Source organism: Tetranychus urticae, chromosome 1 (assembly GCF_039701765.1).
Source record: "Tetranychus urticae isolate SD_2017Ah chromosome 1, NJAU_TeUrti_SD_1.0, whole genome shotgun sequence".
Classification (NCBI taxonomy): domain Eukaryota; kingdom Metazoa; phylum Arthropoda; class Arachnida; order Trombidiformes; family Tetranychidae; genus Tetranychus; species Tetranychus urticae.
The window spans coordinates 11,358,270-11,384,024 of NC_142958.1; the positions used below are offsets into that span (position 1 = coordinate 11,358,270).

A 25,755-nucleotide genomic window follows, 5' to 3' on the forward strand; every position below is an offset into this window, starting at 1 on the left:
AGATGATGGTAATGATGATGATGAAGGCAAGAAGAGAAGTGAAACTGGCAGGATGATTATCAGAATCTTATCGAACTGGTTTTTTGGGTAAATAGAGAAACGGTCAGAAGTTTTGTTTTTCTTGCATTTTCTGTACTTTTTTTTCTTGGTTGATCATTTCTATTGCTTGTGTAATGAACATTAAAGCCTCCGGGTTATTAGATTAATCCTTGAGTGTGCCAAGGTTCGAGGTTAACCAGATTCTGGTTTAGTTTTACTTTGCACACTGATTCCTATTAAATGATCACTTTCACTTGATTCGTTTGTTTTTACTGTGATTCTTTAGATTCTTCAGATTTGCCATCAGTTGCTTCATTTTTCAACTTTTTTTCCGTATTACTAAATTTTGTTAATTTGTTTTTAATAGATTCTACAGATAAATTTAAACATCGTTTAAGGTGATGCTTAATGCTGATTAGCAGCTGATTTATTTTGGTATTATTAACATTAACATTAATATCTTGTCAATTATACCTCATCTCGTGCTAATTCAATATTATCATGAATCTTGATAGTTTCTAGTTACAGTAACCATTTTTGACACTTTCACCATTTAAATGTCTTCAAGTTTCTTTTTGCTCAAATAAATTATCTTGTGATTCAATCGACAATCCAAATCAGTAGATCTTTAAATAAAATCTCAGAAGCCTACAAAATTTGTAGTCATTGGGATAAAACCGGAATAAGCGCTATTTCTCGAGCAATCTCAAAATCTTCGGTAAATTTGTCTCTAAATCCGATGTAATTTTGGTTGGAAATACTTTTATACTGATCAGCTTAAGGTAAAGCTTGATTGTCGGATGTCAATGAATGAAAATTTTCGGCGAATGCGTTGTTGAGGTTGAATTGTTCCAATTTGTTTCAGTTGTCAATTGTTTAATTTGAATGAAGCGCGTCTCAACTAGTCAATAGTTTATGTAACAGCTGCTGCGAGCGCCATCTAATGTTGATTTTACTGGTTTATGTTTATTTATCCGGGAATTGAAAATTTTATGATGAACGATGATCAAGGTCTTTATTAATTATCAAATTGGCTAATTAATTCATTTTTAAATTGACTAACACATGACTGGTTGACATTCTTTAGATTTCACCATTTGAAGTAATAGGTTTGCTCATGCCCACCTTCAAGGCCACTGAATTGTGGGCAATAATTATAAATCAATTTCGCATGATATTCATCGGTGTTGGGATAGATGTGACAATTTTTTCTAGCTTGATTTACGAAGAAATTAGCAAAATATTGAGAGACTTTGACTGCATTGGCTGAATGGGGTGTTCTCTTGAAAGATTTTATATAGTTGGGCTCGAACAAAACTCGTTCAGGGTGAAATTGGACAAGATATACAGGTAAAGTTTTTCCCTCCATGATGGACACGAATTCAATTCCTCTTTTATCTTTGTTTGTTGATAAAATGCGAAAACTTTGAGCCAATTTGCTTGATTCTACTGTTTCAGGAGTTAAACATTGATGATGGTAGTTGATCGTAACATTTTCTTTACTCAAGATCTGAAAAAGAACCAAGAAAATAATAAATTACAATTTAAATATGCGATTAGAAGATATAAAAAAGAGGAAATAAAGTATTTCTCATTTGATTTCACAGTCATCAGTCGAATAATTTGAAATCTCGAGCAAAAGGCTGTAAATAGAGTATAATTACCTCAATAATAGATTCATCTGATCCACTGAATAGGCTGGTTGATTTAAGTTCTTGAGAGTTCATACTGAAGTTGAGTTTCAATGGAGCATCCCAGGAAGAGCAATTAGTCAAAGGCCAGACTAAATCATTTGCTAAATATGCTATCAACTCTAATCCAAGACATGTTCCCCAAATGGGATAGAAATCTCCTTCTGAATTTAGTTTCAAGGCATGTTTCCATATGTAAGAAGCAGCAGTTGTATACATTGAAGTGCTGAGCCAAAGTCCACCGCCAGTGAACAGAAATCCATTAGTTAAATTGACCATTTCTTGGTAATAGGCCTCATCATGACCAGGAAGCACAGGGATAACTCGAGCTCCAGCGGATTCTAGAAATTTAACATAACTGGCCACAATGTATGATGAACGGTTATCTTCAACTTGTTTGATCTCATCCCAAGAAGGTAAGGACAGCACACCAATAACGGGTCTATCATTGTCACAAGAAATGTTGAATTGTCCAAAATCAGGTGAACAATTAACCAATGAAAAGCTTAAGACAGACGAAAGAACAAAAAGAGTAAACATTGTTGTCACTGCTGCTATCTGGTTATCTCAATGGTAATCGAAAAAAAATAAACTGTTATACCAAGTTGACTCGAAAATTACTGGCAATTGAACAGTTGCTGCTTTCGGTCCTCTTGGTCATTAGATCTATCACCTGAATGGAATCACTCTTCCACTTAGTTATCATCATAGCAACAATTAACAATGGATTGAAGATAATTTGTGATGATGGAAACATCTAAACTGAAATAAATTCACATCAATAAATAAACAATGTTTTTAATGGATAAAGATAAAGGGTGTAACACTTAAAAAGGCACAAATGAAGGAGGTAACAAGAAAGCATATCTTACCTTAATCACAAAATTTGGTGACATCGCTTAAGATAATAATGAAGATTTCGAAGCAACAGATTAGGTTTTGGTTTCATTGTCTCTGTTGCTTCATTATTATCTTAATCAATATCGTCAAATTTTGTGATTAAGGTAAGATTAGCTTTCTTGTTACCTCCTTCATTTGTGCCTTTTTAAGTGTTACACCCTTTAGATAATAACTGAAGAGAAAGCGTAGTAATCTAATCAAACATTTTGATTTCCAAGCTGTTCAGACAGCTTCAGTTCCACTTAATTTTGAGAAATCGCTCATTTTTGACACTGACAATGTTGCTAATGAAATCTTCCAAAGAGATTTAATTCAACCAAGCTTTTTGTGACCAGAATCAGTCAAATTTATCATAAATCATTCGGCTTCTATTCAAACTGTTCAATTATCTTTCTTTCAATCTTCAATATTATTACAAAAAATACATTTGATAAGCTACGTGTGGATAATAGTAGACATTTAACAATACATTCGCATTAATGGAGTATTGTATTCAACGTAGATGATAAGATGATCTTGTGATCATACGTAAAGAATAAAAAATTGTATGTTAATTCAATCACCTGAAAGTAAAGGAATATGAATGAGAAAACATTTTAAAGCTTCGTTATGCTCCTGAGATCTGCTTTCAGTTCTGATCTGCAGAGAGTAGGAGTTGAAAGTCATAAGAATAAGTCATAGGAATAGAATTGAAATTAGAATTCAAAGTCATATTCATTTCTCAAAGGCTAACTTATTGATCACAGAGCTTTTTAAGGCCACATTTAAAATGAATATCAACAGATCCCGATGAAAAGTCAACTGAAAACAAATCGAAAATAATTTTTCTTTTCATTCAATATTTTTGTAAAAACTAAAATTTACTAGAAATAGGTTTGAAATCAATTTACAGAGAGAATATAAATTGTAGGTTAAAGTTCATAGACCTTAATAACTGAGATGAACAAACTTGACTAACATTGTTTAAATAATTCGCTGTTATATCAGTGGATTATAATTGTAACTGCTGTTCAGTAAACAATAACAAACTATTGAACAGTAAACTGAAAATGAATCTGACATGAACTTAATACTAATGGGAAGCTCAATGGCTAAACAAGCACAAGTATATTTTTCAAAGTAATACTTGAAAATGTTTTAATTTGCTGTTTATGTCAATTATGATGAGATATTTAATCTATACAATATATTAGGAAAATTTATCAAAATTTTGGCCAAAACAAAGGATCCTAAGGATATTTTAATCGGACTGAAAGCCATGATTGAGCTATTTGTCCGAAAATATTCAGAGCCTAATCAGAATTCAGGTTACTTTGAAATTCACGTTTAAACAAACTGTTCTGGTTATTCAGGTTGCTTTTTTGGATTAAGAGTATATGTAAAACTGTCTTTCGAGTAAAGAGTAGTTTGGTAGTTCAATCCAGAAATGAATTTTATCAGTGACAAAAGCTAAAGATTTCAACTTTCGGATTTCTTATTCTGATGATGGGTTCTTCATTAAGAATTCTGGTATTTTCAGACTGGATCAACTGTATCGAACTCACATTGTCAGTGGAAATTTATGACTGGTCATGATCGCAGCAGCCTCTAGTAATATTGTAACCATTATTGTTTGATAAAAATAGACGTTCATTTCAATTGATTGGACCAATTTTGACTCTGTGACATATTTTTTAAAAAATATCAGAAAATAAATTAACTCATTGTCAGCTACTGCGCAAGCTGTTTACCCAAAATTGCAGTTTGTATTTCCAAACGATCATTTACCCACTTGCTTACCAAATCATCATTTCATTGTTGTCTTTGTGTTTTAACTGATATATTTCATTGTTTTTATTTTCAACTATAATTAAGAAATTTTAAGTTATCGAGATCATCCAATAATTCAGTTATTGTGAGGAAACATCAAATTATGCCACAACAATTGTCGGTACTTTTTACTTATGACTTGGACGCCATCATCTAAAACTTTACATACACCAATAAATTCAAAAAGGTATGTTGACTGTACAAACAGTCGTTTTTATTATTAATTATCATTAGTCAATTATGTCAGCTGTACTTTCTATATCTACTAGTTATTTTATTTAATAAATTTAATAGAATAATGTTTAATCGAAAAAAAGTTGAATACAAACTAGATTGGTAGCTGTGTCTGTAGTGATAACTGTTATGTTGCGCCTTCAACTACTTTCGCAGTTATTAGATGCGCTGGATTGATAGTTTGTTGAGTATTTTTTTGGAATATTTAGATCTTGTATAGTAATTTGAATACTAAATGTGATTGAATTTTTTGAAAATGAAACGATTGAACTTATCCATCTTCTAGTTTTATACTTTGTCAACGCAATGTTTGTTCATTGCAAATATGTTCATCAGTAATTTTGTGTTATAAAAATATTGCGAATGAAAATTGTTTATATTCTGATTTAATAAGACTGGAAGATATATTAATATTGCCTGAATAATTTTCGCAATACTTCAGTATTTTTGTATACTTATGTCGATTCTAATCTTTTTGTATTTTTTATTTTCCATGCTTCCAGAGGTTAAATTGAATTCAGCTGATTGGACTCCCAGGGTTAGCGAGTTTCCAATAAAATCATATCGCTTAATATTTTGTTCACCAATTCTGCCTGGGTTCTTTAAAGCATGGTAATTACTTCCAAACAAAGGATTGGGAACATCGATTCAAGTGATCCATATTCAAACCTAAGCTGGTTAAAGAATCTTCACCCAACAAGTTTCAGCTTCTCATTGAAAATAGGGGCAAATAGTGAACTATTTCAGCTAAAATTATGGGAAATAATGGGATTGATAGTGAATTACCATCAGCTCCAAGTCCCGGGTTGATTTTGTTCAATAGTGAAGATCAAAGTGATTTAGTTTTCATCGTTACTCTGGACCCTGTTGGTGGGTTCAGTAGTTTTCAAGATAAATGGCGATTTCCTGCTCATTCATTTATCATTCGAGAGTCAAGTCCATTTTTTCAATCACTGGTTAAACAATTGGACAGCAATAAAAATTGGAAGTTGCCAGAAGTAAAGCCGATTGTTAACATACAATGTCAACCGGAGATATTTCATTCAGTGATGAGGTAAGGATATTTGAACGTCAATAATTTTTGTCAAAATTTGATTGATTCAGAATAAGAACTTTTAACTAATAATTTTTTCCTTTTTCTGTTCAACTATTCAACTATCAGTTATATTTACAAGAAAGAAGTTAAATTAGACTGCATATCAAAGTGTTTGGCTCTTTTTGAAAGCTCGATCAAATTTGGATTGACTGACCTGTCAGTTTTATCTTTAACATTCCTGCAATCAAATTTAATGGTTTCCAATGTAATTGAAATACTGACTACTTTACATCCTTACGAGACAGGCACAAATTATGACACAGGACCAAAGGAATCAATCAACACCGAAGAAGACAAGCACTCAATAGTAAACGAGGATTTGATAAAATTGGAAAGCCATTTAAATAGTTGCATTTATCAATGTTATTCATTGATTGATGAAAGTGCAGAATTGATATTAACATCTGAAGGAATTCTTTCTATCAATGAGAGCCTTCTTCGTTCAATTTTACATCGAGATTCATTGAATATAACCAATGAAATAACTGTTTTTGAGTGTCTCGATCGTTGGTCCACAATTCAGTGTGTTAGGAGAAGGAAGGAAGTGACCATTGAGAATAAGATTAATCTTCTTGGAACCAATATTTATCTTGCTCGTTACCTTACACTTTCACTGGAAGCCTTTCAACATGGACCTTATTTAAGTGATTTATTGTCTGATCAAGACAAGCAAGCTCTCAGAGCAACATTGGATAATCCATTAGTTCCTCTTCCAAACCATTTGCAACTCTATCCACTGGCTAAACAAAGGTTTCACGTTTCCAAACAAATTAACGGCCAACCTAATCATAATCTGTCAACCATGGAAACCGAAGTCAAACAAATTACTGATGGAGTTGATAATGCGAACCTTCGCGTTGTAGTCGCTCGCAAATCTCATTCACCTTTTAAAAAACTTCTCAGTGGATTAGGCGAAGCAATAATTTGTGTCATCCAATTGCTAGACTAACAAGGAATACATTAATTTGACGACGATTGATTAAAACATGATTTTCACTTTTTACACAGACGGAAACTTATCAAATTTGCACCAAAATTGCTGGACAAATCCTGACCATTTGACTCATATTATGATTAATAGCAAGTCTCAACAAAGCAAAGATTCAAGAGTTCGACTAAGGCCAAGAATATCATTTTATTCATGTTTCTATTTACAGTTTTTTACTTTCCTACATTTTCCGACTTCAGTTAACCCTTACTCTTGGCAAAAAACAAACATTTTATGTCTTTTAAATACATTGTAATGTCACTCCACTCAATGCATGATATTTAGTCAAAGCCACGGAAAAAGCCATTTTATCACGAGTCTATCTTAATCTTGGCTTTCCTAGACGTTTTTCCTGCTCATCAACGGATGTCACCCTTTAACTTTGAACATATCTTCGTCATTATCATGCTTAAAGTTCCTCTCATGATGGTAAACTAATCAGAAATCAATTGTTGGCAAAGACTTTTTTATGCATAACATTTACTTTTTTGTTATCTATGACTCGATCCATATTTGATACTTTGATTGACTTTCCTTCCTAACTCTTGATCACCAAAATCATCAAAAAAAGTCAGACTTGTTGATCAACTCTTTGATAACCTCAAGAATATTCAGAAAAATTGTAGAGTCGAGTATTTTAATGAATTTTTCAAAATCATAAACCAGACAATTTAATGCCAAATAGTTGATTTTGGCAGACAGCCTTTGAATGTCAATTTTGTACTCAACAATCTAGTTGATTTGATGATATTAATAATACAATGTTACTTGGCACAACTAATTAACGCTCAGTGATCTATCATTTACCTTAAATTAGAGACAAATTTCTGACGTTAATTTGATTTCAATTAGATTGCCATATTAACATTCAGGTTCATTAACAGAGTAATTTTATTATTAATAAATGCAAATATTTTTGCCAAATTTTTTAAACTCATTTTGTGGACAAAAATTTGTGGCTTATTAAACCTCGACAATTAGTCCTGTTGTTGGTGATAGAAAGAAGCGTAAAAATACAATAAATTAACGTTAACAATTGATACAACAGCTTTGGCAATTTTTATTATTTGTTTGTTGCTTTTTGTTTCAGTAAGTTTTACAATAATAATATTAATAATCTAATCTTGAAATAATGTCAAAGGAATACAGATCATTTGGAATTGATTGTTTACAATGAAAATGAGAAGAGAGAAAGTCATTTAAATAAAGACAATTTAAATTAAAAAATGAGTTGCTGTGAGTTGATGACAGCAGATGATTAACAAAGGATATTACATGTTAAATAATTGAGTTTACCGGTTGAAATGTTATAGAGGTTCAACTCAACACAGCAACTGAGACGCAAAAAAAGGTTGAAATAATACAAATGAAATAATTATAAATGTACAAATTAATCGAAGGTTGATCGGAAGATAAAGCAATTAACTAGATGATTATTATCTGACGATGCTGCAATATTAATAATCCAATTTTATGGTCTTTCCAGATTTGAACAATTTCATAACATTTCAATAAACCAACACTTGTTTCGTTTCAAAATATTAATAGGTACAAGGGTGGAAAAATTGCGAGTGTGATTTCAAATTGAGTGACAATTCTCAATATTCAGGGAAAAGAATTAACAATTTGTCTAAGCTTGATTTATAATGTTAACGTAACAATTCATCATAAATAAAACTCAAGCTAACGTGTGTTTAAATGCGAATAAACCTAACAATTATCAAGTAAATGATCAACTTGTTTCTAGAGAGTCAATTTAAATAGTTTCTTTATGATTTCTGTTCGCAGTCAACCAGTTTGGGATGAAAGAAATCATTCGATTGCTTTGGTGAAATCAGTCCAATTTTACAAAATATGTCGTTAACGTGATTCAATGGTGCAAGTCCAAAACGATGAAGTCTTTGAGTACTAAATCAACAGGAAAATCAACTGAGATTATGAACAAGTAATTGGATTAATTTAGAGTTGCCAATAAGGACTAAAAAGATAATTGATTTGTTAACCAAAATTTCATGGGACAGTGAGATTCCATCGTTTTCTTGATTCGTCATTTGAAAATCCATCAGATATTTGTATTCTCTTTACAAACGCATCTATTTTGTTCAGTTTTTGTTCCATCAATTCTCGAATTATTTGCAAGGTTCTCTCCTTGACCTTTTGTCCTTCCTTCATCCTCTTTGAAAAAACCTTGATTCACATGATAAAAATGTCTTTTTTACAGAAATACTTTGGTGTTAAGTGTATACATAAATTTGGAATCATGGATGAAGAAAAGAAAAGCAAAAGCTGTAAAGTGACTTAAATGCGTTTATTGTAACACCGAGTGGCACTTTTTCTCGTTATTTTTGTAGCGATTTGCAACCTCGGAAACAGCAGCAATTTTAAATTAAGCATTTTATATTAGATTTGATTGCCAATCAAACATCATCTTTGATTAAACATTCATCGAGTAGTAAATAACACCTTCTTTACTGGGCACTGATTTTGTTTTACCATCCTTAAGACCAGAACCGGTAACAATACTTTTTTTTGCTTTCAGGGCCGAAGTAGTTGCATCTTTGACTAGATCAGGATTATTGTTGATATTATTGATACTATTATTATTGTTATTAATAATATTATTGTTAATATTATTACTATTGGCGAGATTATTGTTATTGTTGTTATTGTTGCTGTTGGTAGTGTTGAGAGTGGAATTGTTGTTGATAATAACCTCATCAGGGTCAGTGCTATTGTTTGTATTTTTGGCTTTACTCATATCATTGTTCATTTCATTATTTTTATTGTTAAGGGTTTGGTTATTGATGCTATTACTGGATGAAGTTGCCGTGTTATTACTACTAGTTGAGCTGCTACAACTGCTTGTACTTCCAGTTGACATTGTATCGCCGTTTAAAACATCAGGTGATTTACCCTTGTTATCAACAAATATGGGATCAGACGAGTGAGTTGGCGATGAACTGGCTCCTTCAGGAGTACCTCTTTCATCTTTTAGGTCTTTGATCGGAATAACGGTTAATGTTTGAGGAAGTGACTTGATTAAGGAAACATTAGGCATTGAAATTGTTTTATGCTGCAACAAACAAGGTCCAACCTTATTACCAATAATTGAGATCGATTGAGGTTGCCCTGTTTGTGGATCAACTGCGCTTGTAACTCTCATGGGACATTGTCTACAAGTAACATCTGAGGGTGAAGGTGATGGACCAGGTTGAATAATTCGTAGCTCATCTCCACCAGGTCCGGATCGTTGAATAATGTGACCCAAAGATGATGCTGGACGAGACAAAGGAGGTTGATTGCTAACAAATCCAATTGAACTGGCTGATTGAGATCCATTAATTATTTTAACTCGACCTCCCATTCCTTTCATCATTAACATGGCTGCTTGTTGAGGTGATAGCTGTGATTGTGAAGCTGCTTGGCCAACCCTTTGTTGCATTGGATGTTGTCTAGGAAGAGTGGCACCTGCTTGGACAATCCTTTGATATTGAGGTCCTCCTTGAATGTGAGGAATTAGGTAAACATGCCGATGACCCAAAGTATTGTGACCTGCAATGGATGGTGAAGGAGACGAAGAGGTTGATGAAGGTGAAACTGATGCCGAAGACGAGACCAATTGTTGCCTTAAATTGGGTACTGAGCCAATTTGATTGGCAGAAATAAGATGAGGGTGACAATGAGGATGAGAATGACGAGCAATCAGATGAATTTGTGCGGTTCTTGGAACTTGAGAAGATGGTTGAGATGAAATCGAGCTCGTTGCTAATACAACCGGTGTGGTTGTTGTTGTTGTTATTGTAGATGTAGATAATGATGCAGTTAAGCCAGGAGAATAAGTTGAAGAAACCGGATTAGGAGATTCACTGTGAAAGAAGAGTATAAAAGGAAAAAAATTAGAGTAAGAACTTCAATTGAATATCAAGCAGAATCGATTTGATTATATTCAAAAGTAGGAAATAGGGATAAATAGGATAAGCCTGAAAATAAAATTAGAGGATTGAAAACTTAAATTGAAGCCTTTTTAATATATAAACAATTCAATTTATAAACACACACTTAAAGACTCATAAACCTTTTACAGGTTTGGCTGAATTTATTTAATTGACTGTTTATGGAGAAAAGCGTAAAAAAAGTAAAGAAAATTGATAAATAGAAATAAAATTTTCTTTTGTGTTACATCAATCATGAAAAAGTTTAAAGAATACAAAAGGTTAAATGAGTTGCGATATTATCATGAAGTGAACTAATTTCTTTCAGCTTTTCATGGAAAAGCCTTTATTTTCAATCCTCTTTCAATTATTTTATTATTTACTTGCTTAACCCTGTTTCTGGTTAAACTGAAAATATGCCTTGAATTATAATCAATGATCAAATTTAACTGATTGATTAGTTAATGGCAGTTATTAACACTTACTTGACAATTTGTGTATTAATAACTTTAGCCTGCTTTGGAAGGGTTTGAGATGAAATTGACTGAATTGGTGGTCTTAATTGCATTTGCATGTGGCGTATTATTTCATTAGGGCCAAATTTAGGTTTAATACCTCGAACCGAAGGACGTCGACCGAAACCGAAGGTTGGATCATCGCCTTCCTCGGTCAGTGAGTAACGGCGTTTAATTCGTTCAATTCGTTGAATGTCATTTTCAACAAACTGTTCCAATTCATCTTTGGTATCACTTGAAGATAAATTAGAGGAATCGCTATTTTTACTACTATTTATGGTATTAGGAACAGTTGAAGAGGTCAAGGTGGTCGATGAGGGTGATACGGATGAAGAAGATGAAGATGAAGATGAAGATGAAGACGCCGAAGACAGGGTAGAAGATAATGAAGATGCTGATGGACTGTTTCCACTATTTGTGTTTCCACCGGTTGAACCAGCAGGTTGTGTATTGACTACTTTAAGTGGATCCTCTTTTACCACCGGGTATGCATTTAAACCATCACGACGTCGTATCTCACTGGGATTGGGAAAAGACGAATCTTTGGGAATCGCAACAAACCCGTGTTGCAAGGGTTGAGCATATATTCTTGGACCTACAATCTGCTGATTAGACAATGAAGTAGCTGGTCTACAATGAAGTTGAATTATTGATGGAGATGGGGAATCTCTAGAGGCCTGTTGTGTCCCCGAGACCATTGTAATCATTCCGGGTTGAGATGGTTGTCCGTGTTGAGGTTGACCTGTTTGTGCCTGAGTTTGTTGGTGCACATAATGGTGTGCATGTGGATGATGGTGATGATGAATTGTTTGACTCTGAATGAAGGGTTGATGTTGACCAGGTGAAACATGAGAAACGTATACTAATTGCCTTTGACCGCTAGCTGTGGTAGCATAATATTGATTAATAAATTGTGGTGATGCTGCTCTACATTTTGTGACTGGATAAATGTGATATTGCTGAGGTTGTTGTTGAGGTTGGGATTGTGGTTGGTTTGGACTAAGTTGTGGTTGTGGTGTTGATGGGGCAATGAATTGTGTGGATGATGATGTAACTGGTGTTGAAGATAATTTTTGAGGTTGAACCTGTTGTTGTTGAGCAGTTGAATTGGGATTTTGGACAATTTGATGGGTTGCCTGAGAAGCTCCCATGGAAGATATTGGAATAGTTGTTCCCGGTGGGAAACATTGAAAATGGCTAACAGGGACTGTGAGAGGTTGTTGATGTGAGTATGAATGTAGTTGGTGAGTGGGTGCCGTTGACTGGCCATGTTGGTGGTGAACATGATGATAATGATGATTAACTATTTGAGCTGATCCTGGCAACAATGGTGTTCCTTGAAGAGTAATCACCCCTTTGGAGTCTTCTGTATAGACAAAAATCAATGAAAAGAAAAATTAATCATTAGTAAACTTTCATCAGAAAATAAATCCTTTTGGCGTAACATGGAGAAGACAAATTTTTCTGCATTCTTGCTTTTTTCAATACGATTGCCTGAGATTGGAAAATTGATTTCTGGTTGAAATCAAATAGTAGAAGGAAATTGATACAACTGAATATTTGGCATTAAAAATGAAAATTATGATGCAAATAATGATGCAAATATTCCAGACAGTGAACTTCATGGTTTGGCAAAACCATGATTTGACAATAATAATGGCTGAGAAAAGTATATTCAGCAATAAAAAAAGAGTTGCAGGCAAAAAATTGAAATAACGGCAATTTGAAATGAGTGACAAAATCGTGCAACAGATAAATGTTATTTACTTCAATCACAGAATCACGAAAAGCAATAATCGCTTTTAGATACAAATTGATTTTCTTCTTGATTGATATTATCATTTCTCAAGTGATAAAAAGGTTTATGTATTAATATCGAGCGCATAACAAATGATAAGTTGATCAATAGAGTTTAAATGTTGATCTAATCTACTGTTTAACTCCAATTTATTGAAATGTAGTTCCGATATTGATTCACGAAATTGTGAGATTGATGAACAGCTAGAAGTGAGTTCAACAATTGCAAAATGATTAACCGTTTCATTAAATGGAAAGACTTGAAATCTCATCATTTCATGAGGCTTCATGCATGATTCAGTTTCATTGTTTAGTTTTTTTCTAACCCAAAATTACCCAAAAATCTTATTACCAACCAGATTATTATGTAACGTTATTTGGTTGACCAGTAAATTGATTTCTAAGAGTTTATCAACAAAGAGTTACACATTATTTTGGTATAATAAGAGTCTTGAATCAAGTTAATAGATGAGCCAAAAATTGAATTAAAAGGATGAGTGAAATGTTAAAAGTTGATTCAACTGATTAAAAATGAAATTGATGGTAAGAAATGGCGAGTAAACAACCAATCAATTGATTTACAGAGCAAATATACACAAGAAACATGAAAAATGCGCATAAATCCTGAAGATCATTTACTTTGAGCAAAAAAAATGGGTGAATAAAGAGACAAGCAAATGAAAAAAGGTTAACGTTGACAGAAATTTGAAACTTGAAAGGATGTATTGATGTAACCTTAAAGCCTTTCCTTGTTTACGTATATATTATTCCTGATATTGTTACGATTTTTTGTCTTTTCTGCCTCTTTTCAAGCTCATCATCATCGTCACAAAATCATCATCTTCCTTTTCGTTCACAATTGTCAAGAGAAATTAGATGGTTCAGTTGAAATTAGAGTTGTCAGTTTTAGACAATTCCATTTAGGAATGAGAAGTAACATGAAAAGAAAGATGAGGTGGAGAAGGGTGGAAAGACCAGGGAAGAATGAGAAAGAGATTGAAATTTGATAACTGACCTGGACGCTATTGAAACAGAAGAAATGCTTTTTTTCAGTTTGCTTTTTTGACAAACATTACAGCCTACATTGTTTAACCATCAATATTGAATTTATGAGGATGAGTCGGCTTTTGTTTCTCTTTTCATTTCTAATGAATTTATCTGATTATATCTTTAAATGAATACGAATGTTGAAACAAAAAGAGAACAAGAAATGATGAAAATGATGAACTGATCTTTTCTTTTTGACTAATTTAACTCTTTTTTTTCAACATTTCATGTAAATTCTGCTCTAACAAGAGATTACAAGTTTTTTTTCAACCGATTGTAATAGATACAGAGAACAGTCGTCATTAAAAGTTTCTAAAAACTGAAAATTCTTGCTTGATTATCTCACAAAAGAACCAAGCCTTGTAAGTTTTTTCACTTTTTCGTTGCTTACTTCATTCCATTTTTTTGTGTCTATTATTATATGATTACTGTAGTTGATTTTGATGTTTTTTTTTGTGTTGAAATTCAGACAAAACATCAACTGAGTAGAGGCCTTAGAAGTATTTTTTCATCTTCCCACCAAAGTTTCAATATTCATGCCTGTAAAAATGTTATTTTTCTGCTTTGATTTTGAATCATTTTCATCTGTAATCTGTTTGATGGAATGAAGCGAATGGGCCTTTCAGCACCAATCAAACTGAAAAGATGAAAGAAAAGGTTTGCCATTTTCAGCTTTTGAAACTGCATGACATTCAATGATCATTGAGTATTTGCAAAGAAGCCAAAAGTGTAAAAAAACTGGAGAGAATGGAAAGAATGAAAAGAGAATAATAAAAAAGATGTAAACGATCAACAAGATATTGATGAAATTTTAATCAGTTTTATCATGGGTTTCATAGACAACCTCTTCAAATCGATTAGTAGAGTTTCAAGAAATGATAATTTCAAATTGAAAAGGCCGAGAAAGCATGAAATAAAATGGAATTGACGGTGAAAATATTTTTACTTTGAAAACTTGTGATTCACTATGCTGACAAGATATCAGCTACTGAAGTCGGATGAATAATTTTTGCTGATTTTATATGCATATTTAAGGTTACATGTGTAGTCCTTCAAAGGGAGGGTAAAAATAATTCAATATCATCATGACTAACATTATCAAGTAGCAGAGGTTACCTTGAAATGTAGCTGTGATCAAGTGTAGAGTAACTAAGAAGCTTTACTTTCATTCACAATTTGAATGAAAAAAGAAACGTAAAGTCATTGTTAACCAAATTTTAAAATATCGGTTGAAAAACAGGTAAACAAGACATCAAGGCGTGTTGATGTGATTTAGGTTTTCATTATGGTTTGGTAATCGATATTGTCAAACAAAAAATGAGCAAAAAATGAAACATTATTTGAGGTTATTTTTGTTCAACCAACATTATCTGCATGTTATCACAAGACTGATGGCTTGGGCAACTCATGTGATTACAAAGCTTCAGGCTGAGCTGTAAATTATGTCCACTTTCATCAAGAATAATTCAGCGTTTTTTACACAATAAATACATTTTGTTTCCCAGGGAATGATGAAGTTTGATGGTGATGACGATGATGATGTTTGTGGAAAGAAGAAGAAGAAGGGAAGAGAAGATTAAAGGAGAAGAGACAAAACAGACAAAATGTCAACAAAAGATGAAAACTGGTAAAAATGGAGTGAAAAGAAAGATGATGGCGACAGTGAAAAGTGAGCTAAGAAATGAGGATGTAAAGAGGGAAATATGGTGGGGATGAGGAGAGATAAAGACTCGGTGGGAAAAATAATTAGAACATGAGAATAACTTTTATTCGTAATTGTCTGAGCAGGTTATACTTCCCATGAGGATAAGAGAGCAACTCTCTCATAACTTAAATGTAAGGCAACTTCATCTTTTTGTCATTATTCAAACTATTGGAGGATTTTTTTAGAGGATGAAAATGAGGAAAATACTAGCAGTTAAGGTGAGCGGGAATGTCTTTTCAAATTATAATGTGAATTGAAATCAACTTGATTTGAAAATGTTATTGAAAAAGATGATAATATTAATAATAACATTATCATAATAATCTGGGTAATGGGTAAGAGAGGTGAAAAGATGAAGATACAAAGAGATATTTTGTAAACCTAAATGAGGTAAATAAAGGGACTGCAAGAGTATAACAGGCAAATCATTTCATGTGTTTTTTTGGTGAGAAAATGTATAAAAAGAAATATGTTGACATGTTGAAAAGGGTTACAAATGATAAGGAACAAAATAATATATAAAAAAAGACTAATTCTGAGTTGAGATGCATTAGTTTTGTCTTGCTTGGCACTATAAAGTAACCTAAAAAATATCAACAGTGAAAGTATATTTTAAAAAGGGTTCAAGATTGACTTTGAAATTATAAAGGTCAAAGTTATTAGCACAAAATGCTTCTTTTTTTCAAGTCAAGGATAGTTTGAGTTGAGGTGAGATTTGAGTTGATAAAGAGTTGCCTTTTTTATGAAAGGTTACTCCAGATTTTGGTATAAGAAGATGAAAAAAGATGAACATTGAGATTGTGTTTTTTTTCTGTAGGATAAAGGTTAATCATGTAATATGAAAAATATAATTCAACTGAAGACAGTTTTTTCACTCCATTCATTACCAGTTTGATTCATTTGAAAATTCAATGAATGTTTTCTGAAATGAGGAGAAACTATCTCTTTTCAAGATCAATTTTCATTGAGCATGATTAAGAGTGAAGATGAAATGTTCAGAAGTAAATGATAGCTCAATTACAAGATTATTATCTTGTATAATTTGAGGTGATTTAAGGTGACAGAGCATACTAACAGTAGATGGAAAATTTAACTTTACAAATGTTTTACGGAAATGAAAATGATTTCTTCATTTATTCATTTCTCAATGAAATCTTGGAAATGAGAATGAAATTATTCTTCTGGCAATCGGTTTGATAAATGGCACAAATTGATAAACGTTCAATCTCCATTTTAATCTAAAGGTAAATCAGATTAATAAAGTCTCTAGAGAACCTAATCATTACCAAAAAAGCAAGAAAAGGATAATGATTTGAGATGAATCTTGAGTTAACAAGTAAACTCTCAGAATTGGTTAAATGCCATTTAAGTTGAAACCTTTTTTTAGGATAAAACCTTTAAAAAGGTAAGTTAATGAAGATGATTATAATAGGAATAAGTGACGAAAAAATGCTTACTGAAAGTTGCCACATTTTTTAACGATGTTTCAGGTAATGAGACACGTTTAACTTGCTGAGCACCTCGAGGTTCTGAAGTGTATTCTATAATGAGATCTTCTTTACGTCGTTGTGATTGAGCTTGTTGCTGTTGATTTTGTGGTTGTTGTTGTGACTGTTTTGGCTTGTTATCATTGCTTGACGAGGATGATGATGATGATGTTCCTGTTGAAGATGCTTGTTGAACAGCTTTACCAGACTCATCAGTCGACAATTGTTTTGAGCTGTCACCGTGCAGTTTCAACCGTTTAAGCTTCTCGGTCATCACATTGGTTGCCTCTTTGATTAAACTTGACCCACTGTTGGCCAGGCTATTATTGTTTCCACTATTATTACTGTTTCCATTATTTGCCGTTGTACTGTTGACCGAGCTGCTATTTTTACTTGGCTCCATGCTTTTACCAAGTTTAAAATTAGAGAATGGAAATGATTTAGGACGTTGCGGAACTGTAATTAAGATGACAAGAGGAAGTTAATTAGAATAACAATTGTTTCAAAGAATCAGTTAATGAATATGATAAAGTAAAATGCGAAAGTGAAATTTTAATTAGTTGAGTTGCTCTAGGTTGACAAGATCTTTTTTTTGTAGTTGCTGTTATTGTTTGAGACTTTTTGAGTCCATTGAGACATAAACGTTAAAAAAGTGATTCTCAAACAAGGAAAGGTTGGGATGAAAATGAAAGGTTTGCTCATTGAAAAAAACAACGTTTGTTTGTAACTTTTTTTTCTAGGTAACAATGAATGTAGTTTCAATGAACTTTACGGAGGACAAGAATCACACAAAGAAATATCAATTCAAGTGTTAAAATGTTTACAAGGTGAGCCTTATGTGCACAATTAAAAGTCATTTCAAGTAAGCGAAAAGGATTTCCAAAACTTCTTTTTCGCTTTTGCTGTTGATGTCTTTTTTTCAACTTTCAATGGTAATAATCGACTTCAATTAGGGATACAAATCAAAAGTTTCATTAATAGATCAATGGTGATGATAAAATAATGGGTTGATCATTGATGGAATTAGATGAAATGGAGTCAAATGATTAATTGTCGTAAGAAGTAAACAGGTTTAATCAATAGTCCAACCTGAAAATTGATTAATTTCCAGATCAGTATCAGTTATAACTCAATGTGAGAAGATGAGTTTCTGAAGATTGTCAAGTTTAAGTTTTATAGCGTGAAGATTGTATCTTGAGATGAATCTTTTTGTCTCATAAACTTGTTTCATTACTGGTCATCCTTTGGATGATTTTGAGTAAAGAGCGACAAAAAAAGAGTCAACTGAAGCACTTTTTGCACGCCAAATGATAATTATGAAAAAAACTGAATAATAGTGTACAAATGGTAATTATCAGTGAAGGTTATCACAATTAGATAACCTTTTCTTATTCTCACAGTAATCTTTAAATGTCTTGTTAGTGAGTCACTGTAAGTTTTTTGCTCGTTTTCTGGTTGAGTTTATCAAGAAAATTGGAGATTAAAAGGATTTTCAAGAGAATCAGTTTAAAAAATGTTTTTTGAATTTTGGTGAAAAAAAGGTTTCCATTGATAATTGACTGAAACCGAATAAAGGTAAAAAGTTTTAACCTGATAATGATTTTAAAGAAACTAGGTTATATTATTTATAATTGATCCTTAACCCATTAACATCAGTCTCTTGTAAGTTCATTTTTCTCGGAATTTCTCTTTACAAATGTGTTTTCTTAAAAAATGGCGAATAACATTATTATGGAAATTTTGAATATAATCAAATTTTTCATCTTGGATGCTATTATTTTGAATATTGTATTGAAAAAATATGATGAAAGGAAGCATTTAACTGTAAAAGATTGAATTATTTGAATGTGTGCTTTAATTGGATCAATCAATATGTTTCTGGTATTAATTTGAACTGAGCAATCAAGTTTGTAAGTTGATTGAAGATTTAAATGAATAATGAAGGCAACGATTAGAAGGGAAAAGATTTAGTTGTAATTAACTAATGTAGAGATGAAGTAAATGATCAAGGAAAATGTTATAATTTTAGACATAAATCTGGAAAAATAAGAAAAGGATTCTGAATGTTCAGATGGATTTTACTTCAGTTCTTGATTCGTTTACAGCAAGATTTCAGATATAATTCCTCTTTTTGGAGAAAAGAAGCAATCGATGTAAATTGGATGAATGCAAGAGATACTTTTACCATCTTTTTTCTTCTTTTTTTTCTTTCTTTTTTCTCTCTTCCATGAACTTTCTCAGTTATTCCTTTGGGTGAAGTAAGATTCCTGTGAGATTGAAAATAGCCAAGAAATGACAAACTATGGCAATTTAATTTTACCCTTTTACATTGAACGGGTCGATACTGATTAACATGTTTAACTTTATCGAACAATATAAGATGGAGAAAAGAAGAAAAATCTGAAGATGAGATAATAAAATGAGCAAAGAATTTTGCTGATGATTATATGAAACAGTAGATTTACAATGGAGTAGATTGAAGGGAAAATACGTAATAGAAACAATGAGATGATGTAAGGTTAAAGGAACTGAAAGATGAATATAAGGGAAGAGGAAGAAAAGGATGATATTAATGATGATCATGATTCAGGGAGAGAGAGAGAAAAATAAAGAGTTTGGTGATTGTTGGAAGAATCAGGTTGCAAGATTATGGTCAGTATTGATGGTTGTATATGGACGATGGGGAAGATCATCTTTTAGAGTAAAGCTTGGATTGATGGTTGATCGATAGAGCATGGGTTATTCATGGCACAGGAATCTTTGTCTTTCTCTCTTTCATCTCTTTCTATTCACCGGTTTTGATCAACATGATTCTCCAAGGATGAGGAAAGAAGGAAAACATGCAAGATGGATTTGAAAGGATGATAATAATGATCAAAGGGAATGATAAAAGTGAATCATCAACAAAGTAAATGGTAACATAGTATTTCATTGAAAACTCTTGTTTGAGTAAAAACATTGACACAAGAAACATATTAGATTTACAATTGAAATAATGCATCCATTTAGTGGAGACGAAAAAAAAGTGAAAATGAAAATGATAAATAGACATGAGACTAAGAGCCTGAGGCTGTAAAAAGGCTGGTTAAATGTAACTTGACCAGGAATGCTTTTGATAATCAATATTAGATAAATTGATACAAAGAGGAGGAAAAAAATGAAAGAGTAAAATGAAGAGAAAAAGATTAGTGAAAAAAAGGATAAACATGATAATGATGATGATGAATAGGAGTTGCCGTCTTTTGTCATTTACCTGACTATTTTGCTTTATACACAAGTTGATGAAGAAACAATTGAGTTTCAATTTGGTAGCAACAAATTTCCTGTAAACAGCAATTCATTTCCCTTTCACTTTTACCATGGCTAGCAGTTAACATGTTTCCATTTTCATCAGCATCAAAAACAACAACAATAACAAAAACAGTTCTATTGAATGTTTTTTTTCTGAACAATTCATTTTTGTATTGTACGAGACATAAAAGGAGTTTTGTTTTTGTAAGCAAAGTAAAGGACGAGATGATAATATTAATGGAAAATATTTTCATGAAATATTTAGATATATTTATATACTAAATTCAGTGGATTGTATAATTTTTGATATTATTCTGAAATTATTCTGCAATGGGTCAAGTATGGAATAGTTTCACCAAATCTAGTGAAAAGAAGAGCGAGATTTTAGGAGCATTCAATTCTTGAAAATTAAATTGCATCAGTTGTAAAATATTTTTAAGTTTGATAACGAACCAAGTCAATGGTCAAAGTACAAAGGTATACAGAGTGAGTTAATCTAACATTTCAAGCTGAAGAGTAAACTTGTTGAGATGAATAAATTGGAATAAATTCGGGTTGGCGGAAAAGCGAGACTTGGAAGAGAATGATGAAGATGATGAAAAAGGAAAGGTTGAAATAATTCCAATTGATTTGTATTCAAGTCCATGGTAAGTTTACTTTTGACCCTCTGTTTTACTTTCTTCGTTTTCTCTTGTATTCTTGCTTTTCATTTCCTATCACTTATTTTCCATGATTCTTATTTCATTTTATCCTGAAATAATAATTTTCTTTTCTCGTTCCTGTTTCTGAAGCATACAATCAGAAATGTCAACAATCTCTCGTCATGATATAAAATCAATTTTTACTCACAATTTTTAGCTTTTTTTAGAACCTTCTAATGCTTTTGCCTTTTCCTTTTCTCAATATTCACATCATTATAAGCATCAATGTACAGATAAATTACCATAAAAAAACATCATCTCTATTATCATCATCATTATCATTTGCTGTTGTTAGCCAAAATCAGTTATTGAATCGTTCCCAATAAGCATAGTACGGTAAGTATTCATCAACAGAATAATCACCGGATCTAACTATTTAGAAATTTTCTTCATCATTTTATAACACATCTAACGTTTTGAAAGGTAATCCATCAAAGTAACTCGATGCTTTTCAAGGGTTGGGAAAAGGCAATGAAAAAAAATGAAATACCAAGCCAAGGGAAAAGTGAACCTAAAAGTGAACATAAAATTGAGTGGAAAAATTTTGTTGATCACTTTTAATGACCTTTCATAGGCAGTAATAATTAAGATTTTCATTCTCATGTGATGTGCGGTGTACAAATAGATGATTGTAAAGCGAAAACAATTTACTTTGTTTGTATTGTTTGTATCTGATGATATAATATTATTTGAGCAAAAAAAATAAGGAGAAAAGAACCTTTCTCACTCTCTTTACTCCAAGGAAATTAGAAGGTGCAAGTATATAAATACATGAGTAAACCTTGTAATTGAATGAAATTGGTTTAGGATAGCTGAGTCTAATTCACGGAAAGCATACTTCATAAGATGAGATTAAACTGAGCAAAAGGTATGATACATGGGTTATGAAAACTGGTATTTCTACCTACAAGCTGTGAGATTTAGTACTAAATGATTTTACTTGTCTCATGAGGATCATCAGTCAATTAGTATTCAATCAAAGAGTAAGGATACAACTCGCAAGAGTAAATGTCAACTAAAGCAACATCAAACTATTTATAGTCAATAATCGTTGAATGTAAATAAAAGGCCATACCTGGTTGAGAAGCATTTTTCACCTTATTTCTCATTTCGGTTGTGTTTTCATAAATTGGTGCTTCTATCTCTTGTTTAGATTCAAATGCTTTACGGATCGCTGAAACGGATACAGAGGTATTCATTGGGACAGTGGTTAATAATTGTTGTGAGTTATGTTGAGATTTGTTGACTCCATCACAATCAACTAGACCGATGACAACTAAATTGGATCCACAAGCGTTAACAACTGCTGTTTGAGCGGGTAGAAACGTTGCTGTAGGTACAAAGACCGAGGAAGCTGAAGAAGGACTCATGTTTGTTGCACAAGATGATGAGGTTGATGAGGTTGGAGATGATGAAGGAGTAACACTAACTGGTTTTGATAGTGACATTGTTTTAAATAAGGCCTCGGGACAGTCTAATTTGGGGTCGGTTGTTCTTGTTACATTGACTAACGGTTTTGAGAAATTTTCATTGATTCCACTTGGTTCGTTTGATTTGTTAACAGCATTATTATCTAAATTATTTGAATGATCATTATTGCTATTGTTGACTTTAGAAATTGTTGGTTCATTAACAACAGCAGGTAAACAAGTGTAAACTCCATTTATTTCAGAAGATTCTTTTGATTCCTTTTCTTGTTCGCCATCCTTTTTAATCTCACTTTCCAATACTTCATAATTATTTTTAACTTCAGTTGAACCCAAACTGCCATCAGTTTCAGTGTTGGCATCATCTACTTCGAGTGAGGCAGAACCATCACCTACATCTGACAGTCTAGAGTCTTTCGAATAATTATCATTATTAACCTTATTTACATCTTCTAGAACAGATTCATTGAGCGAACTTCGATCCTCACTAATGCTTCCAATATCAGCGTCACTTCGAACTTCTTCTTCTTCGTCATTGATAGTCTCTAAAATGGGTTTAACCGGTTTGGGTTCGAATTCGAGATTTACACCAATTTGTGAATATTCGGTTGAATAATGGTCAACATAAGCAACAACAGTTTTTCCAGGTGATAGCAAGTTATCGGCTGATGATGATGAGGAAGAAAGAAAATCATTGCGACACACTGCATTAGGATCGTTGGAAAGAGGTGTTGTTAAAATAATTGTATCTTGTGAGGTAAAACTGGAATCACTTGCGAGATCAGATGAAAGCTCTTCTGTTTCTGAAAAAGTTTCAGATGTCTCGGTGCTTTGACTAATTTTGTCACAGTAACCATCAACGGCATGATGTCCTTCATCAGATGTTGAATTAGAACCATCACTTGAAGACACTCCATTGTTAGAATGGTTTGGAACATGTTGATGATGATATTGACCATTATGATAGTGAATTGGAAAATCAGCTTCATTATAATTTTCATCCTCAGATTCCAAGGGATGGAAGACTGTATCAATATCAGCCGTTTGAGAGCCAATGGCTTGAAGTATTTCATCTTCTTTAAGAACACCAATAATATCCTCTTCAAGTATCTCACTTTCATTCAAAATATTTTCCCAGTGTAAAGCTGAATTGAGCTGATTATGGTAATCATTGGCAAACTCATTTGATTCATATTGATCAATATCTTCATCAATGTAACCAATTGATGAATCTTTTTCATACGAAGACATTGGAATTATGGAAGGTTGCTTATTTGATGAAACACAATCTTGATAATCTGGTGGAGGGTCAAATGGCAACAAATCTTGATATTCAACGGGCGGCTCGAACATGAAGCCGGAGGCGACAATTTCAATTAAATTGAAATCTGTAGGTGATTTAAGAGCAATTATCTGAGGCATAATTTCTTCTGGCCAATCATCACAGAAGACCATCATGGTTTCAGCAAATTTAACTCTTTTCTTTGATTTTTTATCCTCACTTGATGATGAATTGGATTCACATTTATTCCTTTTCAACAAACCTTTCAAAGGTTTGTCAGAAGATGGTAATGGTTTTACCGGTACAACAATTTCATATTCCATTCTTGATGGATCTTCAAGATCCATGATGCCTTGAAGGTAGGTCAACTATAGTTGACACAAGTTGACCGAAGAAGAATATCAGCCTCGTTCCAGAATAAACCTTCCTGATGACCCGGTATGAAGCCGGTCGAGGAAGGTAAACGAAAAAGGTCAACAAATAACTAACTAGATTAATTTTAACGGAGAAAATTTGAAGAACAAACAATCACAATTTAGTTGTGAAACGATATAGAGATAAATACACATCATTAAGTTAACAAGCAGATAAACATGATATTGGACGAGATCACAAAATTACATTGGATAACATTGTTGGATAACGATAGTTAGACGACAACCGGACGATTTATGTTGAAGCCAGTCTTTTTTAATCCAGGTTCACCGTAAAAGTCATCACCAAAAGTCATTACTAAACCTATGACAGGTGTTTCTGTTAATTTCACCTTATTTGTTTTGTTTTCAAGGTGCATCAATAAATCTTTTCATGTCTTTCTCTAAGGAGAGTGAGAAAAAAAAGATAGAAAATTGTTGTGAATTTAAGTGTACCACCAATTTTAATTTTAAATGAAATACGATGATAAAATGGGAACAAGAACAGTAGACGAAGATCACACACAGATGAAAGTTTCACCTTTGGCTAAGCCAAAAATGAATAAGGAATCCAATAAGTCATGAGATAAACTCACAAAATATACGAAGGATATGCGAACAGTTAAACAAGCGCATTTCAGGCATCAACAAACACTGTTCGTTCAAGTGATGAATAGAAAGAAAAGAGAAGAATTGAGTCGAATGAAAGCAAAAGAAAGGATAAACAGAGAGTGAGTAAGGTACAGAAGTGTAGTAGAGGCATAAAGATGAAGAATTGATTGAGTAGTTGAAGCACTAGAAAATTGAATGAAGACTAAATTAAAAGGTCGAACATTCATATAGAAACAAACAATGGTCAGACTTACAGACTAAGGAAAAAAAAGGAAAAATTAGAAGCTAGAAAAAAAGAATAGTGAAAGAAAAATTGTTCAATCCAACAATTATTTCAATTTAAACAAAACACAGAAAAATCTAAGAAAATAAAGAGATGCAGGAAAAGATGAAAAGGGATAAAGAGGGAAAAAGAGCAAGAGCTTATGACATAACATCAATTTTAACTTTCACATAAAACTAACCTGGTTATGATGTTCTGATGATCATCGGTTAAAACTGTATCCAGTTAACGGTAAAACAGATGACAGATGTAACGTTGAGTAAAAAAATCAACAAAACAAGAAAACGAGATTTAAAATAAACGATTCAACAAATTCAGTTTAACATCTTTAATTTAAGCTCTCTCTATAAAGTAAAGCTTTAATATTTGACCGAGTATACGTATAAATGATACAAGATAGCGCTGTTGCGAAGCAAGAACAACAGACTAATGTAGTGCCATCTAACGGATTAGGTAATTGATAAGGTAAATAAATACAATTTGGTGTAAAAACATGATATTTCTAT

The 25,755-nt window shown here is 32.4% G+C and overlaps 3 protein-coding genes across 4 annotated transcripts; 1 reads left to right on the forward strand and 2 right to left on the reverse strand.

Annotated features, from left to right (window-relative positions):
- Window positions 1–1,035: 1,035 nt before the first annotated feature.
- LOC107361416 (gamma-glutamyl hydrolase) lies at window positions 1,036–2,399 on the reverse strand. The gene is made up of 2 exons (XM_015928247.3): window positions 1,704–2,399; window positions 1,036–1,549 (listed from the first exon to the last, which is right to left on the reverse strand). The coding sequence occupies exons 1-2, from the start codon at window positions 2,268–2,270 to the stop codon at window positions 1,130–1,132; spliced, it is 987 nt and encodes a 328-aa protein (XP_015783733.1). The 5' UTR covers window positions 2,271–2,399; the 3' UTR covers window positions 1,036–1,129.
- A 2,001-nt stretch (window positions 2,400–4,400) lies between these two features.
- On the forward strand, window positions 4,401–7,690 carry LOC107361101 (BTB/POZ domain-containing protein 6-like). Its single transcript, XM_015927844.3, has 3 exons — window positions 4,401–4,626; window positions 5,177–5,727; window positions 5,836–7,690. Exons 2-3 carry the CDS (start codon window positions 5,429–5,431, stop codon window positions 6,716–6,718), a joined length of 1,182 nt encoding a protein of 393 aa, XP_015783330.2. The 5' UTR covers window positions 4,401–4,626; window positions 5,177–5,428; the 3' UTR covers window positions 6,719–7,690.
- A 103-nt stretch (window positions 7,691–7,793) lies between these two features.
- Window positions 7,794–25,633, reverse strand: LOC107361099 (uncharacterized). Of its 2 annotated transcripts, none has more exons than XM_089266020.1 (5): window positions 25,431–25,633; window positions 22,308–24,758; window positions 17,211–17,696; window positions 11,175–12,570; window positions 7,794–10,623 (listed from the first exon to the last, which is right to left on the reverse strand). In XM_089266020.1, exons 2-5 carry the CDS (start codon window positions 24,286–24,288, stop codon window positions 9,192–9,194), a joined length of 5,295 nt encoding a protein of 1,764 aa, XP_089122146.1. In that variant the 5' UTR covers window positions 24,289–24,758; window positions 25,431–25,633; the 3' UTR covers window positions 7,794–9,191. The 2 variants fall into 2 exon arrangements, with proteins under 2 accessions (XP_089122146.1, XP_015783327.2); XM_015927841.3 differs by lacking the exon at window positions 25,431–25,633 and adding an exon at window positions 24,951–25,411.
- Between the last annotated feature and the right edge of the window lie 122 nt (window positions 25,634–25,755).

What these genes read in the sequence shown, in the direction of transcription:
- LOC107361416 (XM_015928247.3), bottom strand. Translation starts at nt 2,270, where the DNA reads ATGTTTACTCTTTTTGTTCTTTCGTCTGTCTTAAGCTTTTCATTGGTT. An exon ending in CAGATGAATCTATTATTGAG is followed by an intron (nt 1,550 to 1,703) that starts GTAATTATACTC and finishes GTTCTTTTTCAG; the next exon opens with ATCTTGAGTAAAGAAAATGT.
- LOC107361101 (XM_015927844.3), top strand. Translation starts at nt 5,429, where the DNA reads ATGGGAAATAATGGGATTGATAGTGAATTACCATCAGCTCCAAGTCCC. An exon ending in ATATTTCATTCAGTGATGAG is followed by an intron (nt 5,728 to 5,835) that starts GTAAGGATATTT and finishes TTCAACTATCAG; the next exon opens with TTATATTTACAAGAAAGAAG.
- LOC107361099 (XM_089266020.1), bottom strand. Translation starts at nt 24,288, where the DNA reads ATGGATCTTGAAGATCCATCAAGAATGGAATATGAAATTGTTGTACCG. An exon ending in GAAAAATGCTTCTCAACCAG is followed by an intron (nt 17,697 to 22,307) that starts GTATGGCCTTTT and finishes TCTTAATTACAG; the next exon opens with TTCCGCAACGTCCTAAATCA. An exon ending in AAAAAATGTGGCAACTTTCA is followed by an intron (nt 12,571 to 17,210) that starts GTAAGCATTTTT and finishes TTGTCTATACAG; the next exon opens with AAGACTCCAAAGGGGTGATT.